The 12,907-nt window shown below is 45.9% G+C and overlaps 1 protein-coding gene across 1 annotated transcript in view; it reads right to left on the reverse strand.

The window, feature by feature from the left end:
• ST8SIA1 (ST8 alpha-N-acetyl-neuraminide alpha-2,8-sialyltransferase 1) overlaps positions 1–6,568 on the reverse strand; it is a gene marked incomplete at both ends in the record, with an annotated part of 146,493 nt that extends 139,925 nt beyond the window's left edge. Inside the window, one exon of the mRNA XM_082849660.1 lies at positions 6,333–6,568. Coding sequence (XP_082705786.1) covers positions 6,333–6,568 — 236 coding nt within the window. The remainder of the gene's footprint in view (positions 1–6,332) is intronic.
• Between the last annotated feature and the right edge of the window lie 6,339 nt (positions 6,569–12,907).

The raw sequence follows: 12,907 nt of genomic DNA on the forward strand, positions 1-12,907 counted from the left end.
TATCCAAATGTAGCTGTTAATGGCATGATATTTTCTGGGTGTTTTAAATCCTGTCAATTGGACTGATTTTGTTTCTCTAAAGCAGTGATTCTCAACCAGCAGCTACTTTGCCCCCTGGGAGATATATCTGGGGACATATATGGTTGTCTCATTCTGTGGATGGTCACTGGACAAAGGCCATGGGTGTTGCTGAATATTCTACAATGTACAGGACAATCCTCCACAACAAAGAATTATCCAGCCCAGGATGTCAGTGGTGCTGAGGTGAGGAAACTCTGTTCTAGAGTAGGAACTCTTGGAGAGGATGCCATTTACTCCTTCGGTCCCCAGACAGCCAAGCAGAGTGCTGGACCTCGATAAATCCTTGCTGGCTGACTAGCTAACTGGTCCCACTCCATTCTAAAACGTGCAGTCACGCAGTAACTCAACAAAAATGAGTGTGCCAGGAACCACAGCTCAGCTCCGGGGATGCAAATATGAATGAGTCGGCATGAAAGGCAGACAAGTAAACCGGTACTTTTAACACAGCTTGAGAAATGCACCTGTCATTACCAGCTATTTCTATATTTACCTGTTGATTATGTCTCCCCTCGTTAGCCTATAAATTTCAAGAAAGTAAGGGTTTTGTTAAGTTCACTGTTATGGTTCCAGCCCCTTTTACGATAATAGTGGTAGACACAGTAGTAGATATTTTGGGTCAATGAAAAAATGAAATAATATGCACAAGGCTTTTTTTTTTTTTTCCCTGAAGGAGGAGATTCTAACACATCCTGGGGAGGAAGGAAGGAAAGCTGCCTTGAGGAAAGCTAATGCGGATTAAGCACTAATTACACTTGGCCCTCGGTGTCCCTGAGGGAATGGTTGCAGGACTCCACCCCATCTCCCCACCCTCCCACCCCGCACAGACACCAAAATTCCCGGATGCTCAAGTCCCTTATATAAAATGGCTAGTACAGGATGCCCTCCATATCCGTGGGTTCTGCTTCCGAGGAGTCAACCAACTGCGGATCTCGAATTTCCATCCTAGGCTAGTTGAATCCGCGGATGCGGAAACCACAGATTCGGAAGGCCGACTCTATGTGCCAGAAACGGTTCTCAGCATTTTCAACGTATTACCTATTCTAATGCTCACAACACTCCTGTAAGAAGCCACATTTTACATACGAGGATATGAAGTCTGATTTTCTCCAGAACACAACAAATAGTGGCAGCAGGGTTTGAGGACAGCTAACTTTGGAACCTTTGTTCTTAACCACTGCAACTGCACTGTGGAGAGATGAGCAAGGATTGACCCCGTGAAGGGCGGGCCCTGTGGCCTTGAAGGAAAAGCATTCGGGCAGAGGGAACAGCGCAAGCAGAGCCAACACAGCCTGGCTTATTTCAGGGACTATTTTCAGGTAACTTATTTCAGGTAACTTTTACCAATACGACTAAAGCATAAGGAGGAACACTGATGAAAGATGATGGTGGAAAAGTAATCATGGCCAGATCATAAGAGACATCAGCAATGCCTCATTTCCCCGAGATTATCAGGGAATGAGCATAAGGCTTCGAGTCTAACAGCTGTGGGTGGAAACTCAACCCAATCACTTTGTTAGTGGTTCTCTCTGAACCTCCATTTCCTCAACTGTAAGACAAAGAACATACAAATATCTACTTTATAAAATAGCTATGGGAACAAACGTAACTAATACAAGCACTAAGAACTGGACCTGGTGCATGTCATGAGTCCAAGCAATGTTAATGACTTACTTTTCTTACTGCATTATTGCTGGTGGAGTTTTTTCACATGTGTAAATCTGCAGCATAATGGTAGCTTATTTTCGTAAGCACCACATTAAACCAGCTTTTTCCTAAACTACTTTTACAGTGAATTCCACAAATTCCCCACTTAACAAACAGAAAACTTACATCCCATGTACACAGATGGCTGCACCGCTCCCCCTCCCCCCCGCACCCAGAGCCCTTCTGCAGCCACCAGGGCAGCTGTGGAAACACCCGAAGCTTCTGGTAACCACAGATTTAAAATAGGGACAGAAAGGAAGCTACATAAAACTAGAACTGCTTAGAGGAGTGTTTTTCGTTCAGAATTTAGAAAGCGAAAGAGAAACAGGACTACTTAGACTGATGGCCCCCAGCCAGTGAACAGACAGGAAGCTCACAGCACTCTGGTGTTATCCCCTTTCTCCAGATCCACCAGGAACAGTGATGCGCCACCTCTGCTGATGTCAACACATGGCCAGTGCCCTTGGATACTTGACGTCTGTTCATTTCTCATGAGCTGCCCCTTAAGCCCATTCAGAGCTTGTGACCTGGCTCCCACCTGCCTCCCAGTCTGCTTACTGCTGTGCTCGCTGTGGACGATTTAAGAACTTTCCCACAGGAAGCACACCAGACCCTTGCCCACCTCCCTGTCTTGGCTGTTGCTGTCCTGTCTGCCTGGAACATCCTTTGCACTCCCCTCTCACTACTCCCCCATCTTACCATCCTTCAAGGCTGAGTACAAACACCACCTCCTCTCCAACTTCCCTCCTTCCCCAGAATCAAGTGCCACGTTCTATGAATCTCCCCAGCCCTTTGTTTGTGGTTCAATTGTGTAAGGGCCACATATTAAACAGAGGTACGAAGCAAGCATCCTTTCAAATGCTATCTGTACGCTACCATATGATTTTCACTATAAACCTGTAAAAAATGATAACAAACCCCATTTTACAAATGGGGAAGGTGAAGCTCTGAGAGTCGAACTTGCCAATGGTCACACAACTAGAAAGGGAACTCCAACCATGTACTGACAGGTCTCCAATTCCTAAGTTTTTCACTCTGTTGTGCTGCCTCTCTTTAATGGCCCTATTGCCAGGTGGTTAGTTGATTACATACATATACACTTGTCACAGGGACCAGGGCATAGTCATCTTTGTAAACGCGAATAACAAGGTACCCATACAACGTTCTTAGAAGAATTAAATCAGACAGTACATTTAAAACACTTAGCATAGTGCCATGCACATAACAAGAGCCTAATAATTTGTTGGTTTTGTTGTTGCTACCATGTCAGGTGCCTTGCACATAAACTGTGAACAGGAGTTTATTTCTGAGGAACAACCAAAATGGGGAAGGACCTGATGGAAGAGACAAATGCCACTTTGGTTTGGCATTTCCTTGTACTACTTGATTACTCAATCAGAAGCAGCAAGAGTTTTATAGTAATTTTAAGTTTCTATGATAGGGTGAATTGACTTCTTTATCTTTCTTAAGAGACTATGTGGGTGATAGGGAAACTTCCTATTTAGCAAAACTCTTGCAACTTTGTTACTTTCTTGCTGCCCCCACCCCCACCCCAAGCAATCTGTCAAAATTCCCCTCTGAGAAGTCAGCACTTAAGTTCTAAGGTTGGAGAAGAAGAAAATCACAAAAGTAAAAGGAAGCACTGAGGGCAAAACGGAATCTGAAATTCTGATGCTTATAAACCTAGTGAAACACTTTCTTTTGTCCTCACAGGATTTTACAAGACTTTAAACCATCACATTTCCTTACTCATAGGTTTTTGTCAGTCGCGCCCTAGGAGGAGGTAAGCTGTCTCAGGGGAAGCAATCCATGCATCCTGTTTACTGCTATCCCCCAGGGCCTAACTCATACCTGGTACATTGTAGTCACTCATTAAATATGGGTTGACTGACTGGCTGCAATTATTTGTATGTATGTATGTATGAATATACATATATTTATACATATACATACATCATTCCGTGGTTTATGGATAAGTGTGTATACATCCCCACACGTAAGTGCATATTGTACATTTATGTATGTGTGTTTGTATTTGTGCAGAAGATATTTCAGACTGGCAAACACAAATACCTGTTTGCCAAAGTTGTGTCTCCTTAACACAATAAAGGCCTCTGGCTGACCTAATAGCCAACAATCAGACTCTGTTACCCACATACTAACAATCTAGATGTTAAAAAACAATTAAGCATGCAGAGTAAAAAAAAATTTTTGACTTAACAAACCATGATACTTTGACTATCTTTTAAAACCCTCAACAAACCATGATACTTTGACTATCTTTTAAAATCCTCGTCCCTGTTCATTAGCTTCAGTGGGGAGACGGACAGGCGATTTTGAACCACTAATGATTCGCTGCAAATCTGGCAAGTGAAACATTCCAAATTCCTATGGCCTGGTCAAATGTCCTTATTAAAGTTGTAACGTATATTAACTTATCATTTACACTGTCTAACAATTAGAATGATACCACTGACTAGTTATATGTGCCAGACACTTGGCATCAGTTTTTTTATTTAAACTTGGCACCAACCCGACAAGGTAGATGCTATTATCTCTATCTATACATAAGGAAACTCAGACTCAAAGAGATAGAGTAACTTGCCAAAGATCCTCTGCTGTTTCCGTAGTCATGGCACGGTCAGTCTAAAAATTCAGGATTCTCCTCCAAAGCCCAAACTCTTTTCCATGCGCAATGGTGCCACTCACACAGTCTTACGGACACTAACTTTGAGGGGTATGTGTTTAGGCAGTTGGGAGATTTTCATAAGTATTTCTCTGCACGGAGAGACTAGACCAAATGCCAGCCAAGCACACTGAAGATTACCCCCAGGCTATAGACAACAAGAGGCAAGTGTGTCTCAGAAACAACCAGCCTGGGCTTCTCAGAATGTGAAGCATTTTCCACTCAATTGTGTCCTCCAAAAGAAATCTATTCTCTAAAAGAGCTTCATTATTGCTCCTCCTATAAAAAAAAAATGTACTCTTTCATTGCAAACCAATGGGAAGCTCTTAACTCATTTCCTTACATTACTTGAAATGAAAGTACCTTCTGTCTCTAGAGAAAAGAATGGCTGCACGCTATGCCTTTTGAGTAGAACAATCAATACCATGAAGGTAAGAGAAAATTAGCTCTTATATACTTTTAAGTGGAGTGGGGTTATTTTTAAACTTAATGATAGCAGAATTCTAAACAGAGAGACAGAAGGAACGTCTTCCCTCGCAGTTTAAAGGCGAATTCAGCTGCCTTTCCCTGCAAGGTTTGGCTATTATCTCTTTGACCTTTCCAAGAGCAGGCCTGAGAAAGGGAAGGAAACCATATGTTTTAAAAGTTTGTTTTTTTAATTTACAGATATTTCTGAACATTTGTAACTAACAGTAGTGAAGTTGGCTCTCACCTGGCCATATACGGCTTGGAAAGATCCTATGCAGGGCAAAGGAAAGCACTCCGTACCCCCTCTGCACCTCCAGGCCACAACCATCACAGGAAGCGCCAACCGCAGCATCTTCAGCTGAAGGGACTGAAGGTGAAAGGGGCTCCTGACAGCGGGAGAAGCACCAGGGCGCCCCTTCAGCACGATCAGGAAGGCAGAGAAGAAGCGGAAGCAGCTTTGCCTCACCTCCAATCTCACCGCACAACCCCTGCTGCCAAGAACTCATCTTTAGACCCTTAAACTGAAATTCCCAGAAAAGAAGGGAAACTACAACCTCTGAGTGATGCTCAGAGGTTGATTTCCAACCTGGTTTTGGTTTTTTTGTTTGTTTTCTGATTTCAAGTCCCCACCTAAAGTACATCTCCCAGCCTCCAGAAGGCATCCACTGTAAGCCACGCAAAAGAGCTGGGAGCTTTAGAGCTTTATGTGACCAAAATCCCAGCTCCGACCCTGCAAAGGTACATGACCTTGGGGAAGTAACTTCTCCTCTGAAGATTCAGTTTGTGGTTGGTAAGATGGGGATATTAATGTCTGTTATTAGAAAGTCGGTGAAACTCCAGTAAAAATCACTCAGTCCCCGGCTCTTTAGGAGGGCATCAGTAAGTGCCTTGCGTTTGTTATGGGCATACTGCACAGAGCAGCGGGAGCCAGGCTGGATGTCCATGTTTTCACTGCCCATGACTCCCTCATTAGTGACTTACGTTACCAACCATGCACCAAACCCCAGGAAGACGCCTGGTACCTGCTTCTAGTTCTCTACAGCTTCGAATGTCTGCAGAGCCCGAGATAAATTCTCATTAAGTTCAAGGGACAAAGTTAGCCTAGATTCTTCTTCCCACCGGTTATCGGCAAATCGTTGAATACAACTCAGGCTTGGGAAGAAATGCGTACAGACTTTCCACGGCCAAAGCAGGTGTCTGCACATCTCCCGGGGTAAGGGCTGGGGAAGGGCCCCTGACTAATGTCTCCAGGTTGGGAACGACAAAGAAAGGGAACAGGACAAGAAGGACGGGATGAAAGGGCCTCTGCAAGGCGGTCCTCGCCGGTGACCCTGTCCTCGGCGTCCCGGGAAGAAAGGACACGAGCTGGGTGGAGCCGCGAGAGCAGGAGTACCTGAAGACTCTGGCCGCCGTCTGGTTCCTCCTCCACGCCGTGCCTTGTTGCAGCACCCCCTGCACAATCTCCTTCTCGTTGGGCAGTCGGTAGACGGGAAAGATGTAGAGCCAACAGAGGACCACGACGCAGAGGGCACTGGCTCCCACGGGCAGCCGGGTCCGCGGGAACTTCCACGCCAGGACGGCCATGGCCCCTCTGGACGTGTGTCGCCGGGCCCGCCCGCAGGGGCTCATCGCAGCCCCCGGAGTCCAGGGTGGCGGTCGAGGGCCGGAGCCTCAGCACTAGGCTAGGCGCAGGGGCAGCGGAGGATCCCCCCACCGCCGGCCCCCCATGCACACACACCTTTCGCTTTCGTGCTCGCACTCGCACGCACGCTCCTTCGGCGCCCACAGCTTCAAAGGTCGGCGCAAGGATTTTTTCCAATGCAACTTTTTCGAGGATTTCTTTCTAGGGGAAGTGCCCCGGGAGCAAGTCACAAGCTACAGCCATGGTCGCTCCCCCTGAAGAAGGCGGGCGCCGGGGTCTCCGAGAGCGCGTGGAGCGGCGGCGGCGAGTCGCTCCCGCCGGTTCTGCAGCGTTACCGTCGCCCTCGGCGTGGGGCCGGGGAGAGTCTCAGATCCCTCGCAGACAACTGGTCCGCGGCGCCCCCTTCTGAGCGATGCTCCTGCGCCCTTCGCCGCCTCTCCCCGCCTCCCGCGCTACTGCGCAGCCAGGCACCCCCCCCCGCCAGACGCGCTCCCCGCGCCGCGCCAAGTCCCTGGAAATTTCCACGGCGGCCCGGGACCGCTAGCCCGCCCCGGGCTTCTCCGCCTCCCCCTCCAGGACCCCTGCTTCCCACCCCTCCCGGAGAAGAAAAGAACTCGCTTTCATCAGTTAATTCAGCGACGCGCCGCAGCCTTCCGCGGCGCCCGGGACTTCGCAGACAAACGCCCGGGGATTGGTGGAAATCAAGGTCTCCCCTCCCTCCCCCACCCGCGAAATTGCCTCCTTCGACCCGTTCAGATGCGCGACGCTCGGCTGGAGAGCGCGCGCCTCTCTCCCGCCCTGGTCCCCCGGAGACAGAGGCAAACAATACAATAATGATAATAACCCTCCCCTAAAATGTGTATACACAAATCCCTGAGTGTGGCCGAGACTGGCTGAAAGCCTGACCCTCCGACACGCAGTCGGCGCACCGGGGCTGTCACCCTGCCGCCGTCACCCTCGGCTCTCTCTAACTGGTTGGTTATTAACCCGCAGTGAGGCGCGAGGAGGCCGGCGGAGATTGATTCCTTCCTGGGCCCCCACCCCCATTCCCCGGTCCCGGAGCCGCGGCTCCAGCGACACCCGTGCGCGCGCGCGCTCGCGGGCACACACGCAGACACACACGGGCACACACGCTCGCGGGCCCGCACGCGCGCGCACGAGGAGGTGCGTGCACACCGGGGTCCTCCGCCTCGCCTCCGCCCTGCAGGGAAAGGCGCTGCTGCATCCAGATGTGCAGGCAGCTGGTGGCCCAGCAAACAGACCTCGGGACGTGACAATGCCTTGGAGGCGCTGTCGCCTCCTCTGCCTTTTAGATGCAAGGGCCGTTTGTTCTTCGACGTCCTTCTCTCTCCACCGACCAGCTTATCGCGACCCCGACCTTGGAAAAGCGCCACCCGCCTGGACCGGCCGAGCCCAGGGACACACAGTTAGCCATTTCTGCTACCCCGGCGGCCGGCGAATAGCTCGGCTACCTCCTAGCGGTTGCCTAGTCTATTTGCTTAAGCGTCTCGTCAAGCATGATGTGTGCAGGGACAAAGAAATCCAGCAGCCTACTAACCAGGTCGCCTTCATCATCACGAAACCAAAATTTAGGGCCATAACTTCAGTTGCTCAGCCGACCAAGCTGCAGCTCCCTCGGACCTACACTGAGTTTTATGTGGCCTGGTGCATCTTTCTCCACTGAGAGATGGGACTTGAGAAGTTGATGGAAAGTTATTTACCAAAAAAGACCACCAAAGTCTCATTCCTCCCTCTTAGGAGAACGGCCCACTGCCCTCCGGCCTGCAAGCATGCCCCTGGAATCCCTCCTACTTGGGTGAATCAGGGGAGATGAGAAAGCATAAAATCCCAAAGTTACATCCTATACAGTGGAGCCTAATTGAGATTCTTTGAAATAATGATTACCTGCAAAGTAGTCCTGCAAAGTACCCAAACCACCTTCTTCTGTTCTGGGAAGAGGATTGTTAGGGACGGGGGGTGGGGGAGTGGGGGGGGAGGGGTGCAAGAGGCCAGGGAAATCTTTCCCATAGTTGCCAGGCTGTGGATAAATCATCTGCCTCCTTTGTTCCAGTCATTTAAATAGAACACAAACTATCTAATTTCTCTTTTATTCCCCTAGTCCAAGGGGTACTCCTGTCCCAGTCCAAGAGATACAAATAAATAAGACAACAACCAAAAATATTGCAGTTAGGAAGGGGTTATATAAATGTTTCCCCATTTAATGTCATAAAAAAATGCAGCAAAGTTGTACCTTAAACCAAGGGTTTTCTGTGATGCAATGTGCTGTTTTTCCTTCTTTTGAAAACTGAGATTCTCTTACCCTTGTTGACTCCTGCCCTACCCTACAATCCAACTTCATTCCCTGCTTCTCTGGAGCGTGAACACCGAATCCAGTCAGACCATTGCCCTTCCCCTTCCAAGTCACACAGGCGTCACTTTTGTCACTGTGTTTTGTGGTCCACGTTCTTCTTTCATGAGATACCTTTTTTCTCCCTCCATACAAATCCAGCACATGATTCAAGGCCAAACCAAGTGGCTAGGAAGGTCTCCCTCCATGTGTTCCCAGACCACCTAAAACATAGGCTTCATAGGTAGGAACTCAGTAAATGTTTCTGGTTTCTGCTTCTATTCCCTTTGACCTCCTGATCTGAATGTCTATAGTATTTGCTGGCTCTGACAGATGATTAAACATTTAGATGTGCAGTGCTATGTTGCTAGCATTTTTTACATGTAGCTTTGCCTCAGCAATGGGGCAGTAAGAGTATTTGGTCCCATATGTCAAATGACAAGCCTGTGCTTTTGATCCAATGGAGGACTCCACATGACATGCCTCCATGCCTGGGGGAACAGCAGGAACAATATTTTATGTTTTTTCATATTCCTCCAGGTACAATCTCAGGCTAGAGTACATACGTACTCAACAAACAATTGTTGCTTGGTTGTTTGCTTGAGAATTTGAGCGTCTCAAATTTATTTGGGCTGTTGCTCAGGCAGCACTGCTAAGGACATGTATAAACCCCCATGTTTAATGTTTTAAATAAAATATGTTACCTGATATTTAGCTCTCTGGTTTATACGACTTTTAGTAGGTAGTTTAGGTATTGTTTTATAGTTCTGCATCTGAGTACACAAGCAGGGTTTGCTCTATAAATGTCTTTTGCCGGACCAGTCAACATGATGTGCAAAACTACTTGATACCATAAGTAAATTCGATGGGCAGCACTTTTGTGACATCAGAGTTGTGGGGAAAGCTCATCTAAGAGATGAAGACACCGCAGAACTGAAGCTTTGGAAGAGAAAGGAAAAGGAGCCCCTCACACTGAAAAGTTGAGAGAAACCAAGATGCAGGGAGATGATCAGAGTGAATGGGTCACACGCAATTTACAAGCTAGCTAGGATGCTGACAGTGTGTAGACAAATATTAATAGTTACGTAGAAGTTTCTCATTAGAAGACTAAAGAGAATTGTCAATGAGTTGAGATTACAAAATTCAAAAATATCACCCTTTCTTCAGTCTCCTCTCAAGTTCTTGTTGTCAGAATGACTTGGAATTGAGAGGTGAAGATAAAAACCATGCCCTTTTCACAACCAGTTACAATACTAAAGCAATAGGGTTGTAAAATGAGAAAGACTCTGAATATAGATTATCTGAATAAATGCATTTGCTTATCTCCACTCCCTCTTATGACCCCACTTAAAGGACAGTAAAGGAAAAAAAGAGGCAAAAACTCAAAAGAACAAGAGAAAAGGAAAGCACGCATAAGCAGGCAAGTTATGTCAAAAAGTGCACAAGCAGGTAAGTAACTGAAGAGTGATAACTGATTGATCAGAATGGAGAAACCCCTGGGCCTTCAGGTGATATTGTGTGTTTGTGTGTGTGTGTGTGCGCGCACTCGCACAGGATGGGGGAGTATAAATTGAAGCCAACAAGAATCAAGCTAATTTGCACTATGGAGCTCTCGAAAGGCTCAGAATTTAGAAGTATCTGGTTCCTCTGAAGATGGAGGTGATGGATGAAAGAAAATAAGAGGTTTGTCTGAAAGTCTTTAGAAGGAACAGTGATATCTCTAAGAACAGTGTTATCCTCTAGCCTGGCTTAACATATGAGATTACCTCTCTAGAGAGACTGACCAGCACAAAGGAGAAAACCTACAGATTGTGATATATGCAGGAGGTCTCCATCCAAACAGCCATATCCCTGCATCACACCCTATGGTGAAGCCCATCAGTGATAAGTTCTACTCACACAGACCCACTGGCCTGTTTGTTAGGCCTCAGTCTTAAATAAGAGTGGGGAGTCAAGGATCCCAGACAGTTGAAGAGTCTTCAACATGAAAGCAAAGAAAAAACAAGCAAACAAAAAATTGCAAAAAAAATAAACCCAGACGGGGAAAGAATAATGCAGAAAACATAAGGTATCTTGAATAAAAATTATAATGAGGAGATTGGTTCAACATGGCAGAGTACAAGGATGGGCTCTCACTCCCTCTTGCGAGAGCACCATAATCACAACTAACTGCTGAACAATCATGGACAGAAAGAAACTGGAGCTCACCACAGAAGATACCCCACATCCAAAGACAAAGCAGAAGCCACAGTGAGATAAACCTACGCACTTATGATCAACTAATCTATGACAAAGGAGGCAAGGATATACAATGGAGAAAAGACAGTCTCTTCAGTAAGTGGTGCTGGGAAAACTGGACAGCTACATGTAGAAGAATGAAATTAGAACACTCCCTGACACCATACATAAAAATAAACTCAAAATGGATTAAAGGCCTAAATGTAAGGCCAGACACTATAAAACTCTTAGAGGAAAACATAGGAAGAACAGTCTTTGACAAATTACAGCAAGACCTTTTTTGATCCACCCCCTAGAGTAATGGAAATAAAAACAAAAATGAACAAATGGGACCTAAGGAAACTTCAAAGCTTTTTCACAGCAAAGGAAACCATAAACAAGACAAAAAGACAACCCTCAGAATGGGAGAAAATATTTGCAAACAAATCAACGGACAAAGGATTAATTTACAAAATATATAAACAGTTCATGCAGCTCAAAATTAAAAAAGCAAACAACCCAATCCCAAAATGGGCAGAAGACCTAAATAGACATTTCTCCAAAGAAGAAATACAGATTGCCAACAAACACATGAAAGGATGCTCAACATCACTAATCATTAGAAAAGTGCAAATCAAAACTACAGTGAGGCATCACCTCACACCAGTCAGAATGGCCATCAACAAAAAAATCTACAAACAATAAATGTTGGCGAGGTGTGGAGAAAAGGGAACCCTCTTGCACTGTTGGTGGCAATGTAAATTGATACAGCCACTATGGAGAAGAGTATGGAGGTTCCTTAAAAAACCAAAAATAGAACTACCAAACGACCCAGCAATCCCACTACTGGGAATATACCCTGAGAAAACCATAATTCAGAAAGAGTCATGTACCACAATGTTCATTGAAGCTCTATTTACAATAGCCAGGACATGGAAGCAACCTAAGTGTCCAACGACCGATGAATGGAAAAGAAGATGTGGCACATATATACAATAAAATATTACTCAGCCAGAAAAAGAAACGAAATTGAGTTATTTGTAGTGAGGTGGATGGACCTAGAGTCTGTCATACAGAGTGAAGTAAGTCAGAAAGAGAAAAACATATACCATATGCTAACACATATATATGGAATCTAAAAAACAAAAAAGTTATGAAGAACTTAGGGGCAGGACAGGAATAAAGACGCAGATGCAGAGAATGGACTTGAGGACACAGGGAGGGGCAAGGGTAAGCTGGGACGAAGTGAGAGAGTGGCATGGACTTATATATACTACCAAATGTAAAATAGATAGCTAGTGGGAAGGAGCTGCATAGCACAGGGAGATCAGCTCAGTGCTTTGTGACCACCTAGAGGGGTGGACTAGGGACGGTGGGAGGAGACACAAGAGGGAGGAGATATGGGGATATATGTATACATATAGCTGATTCACTTTATTATAAAGCAGAAACTAACATACCATTGTAAAGCAATTATACGCCAATAAAGATGTTAAAAAAAAAATTCTATGTCCAGTCAAAATAGGACTCAAACCTGAAGGTAGAATAGACTTTTCAAAAGCAAAGTCTTAAAAACTTTACTCCCATGCACTTTTTCCTGGGAAAATACTGGAAAGACTCCACTAAAATAAGAAGTTTACCAAGAAAAAAATGAATGAAGGATCCAGGAATTCAAGGCTCTCATGCAGGAGAGGGACAAAGGAAATTCCTAAGGAAACAGCTTAGACTCAGATCAAAAGAATAATCAACAACTTCTGATTTT

Source organism: Leucopleurus acutus (assembly GCF_964270905.1).
Source record: "Leucopleurus acutus genome assembly, chromosome: 11".
In the NCBI taxonomy this organism is placed as follows: Eukaryota; Metazoa; Chordata; class Mammalia; order Artiodactyla; family Delphinidae; genus Leucopleurus; species Leucopleurus acutus.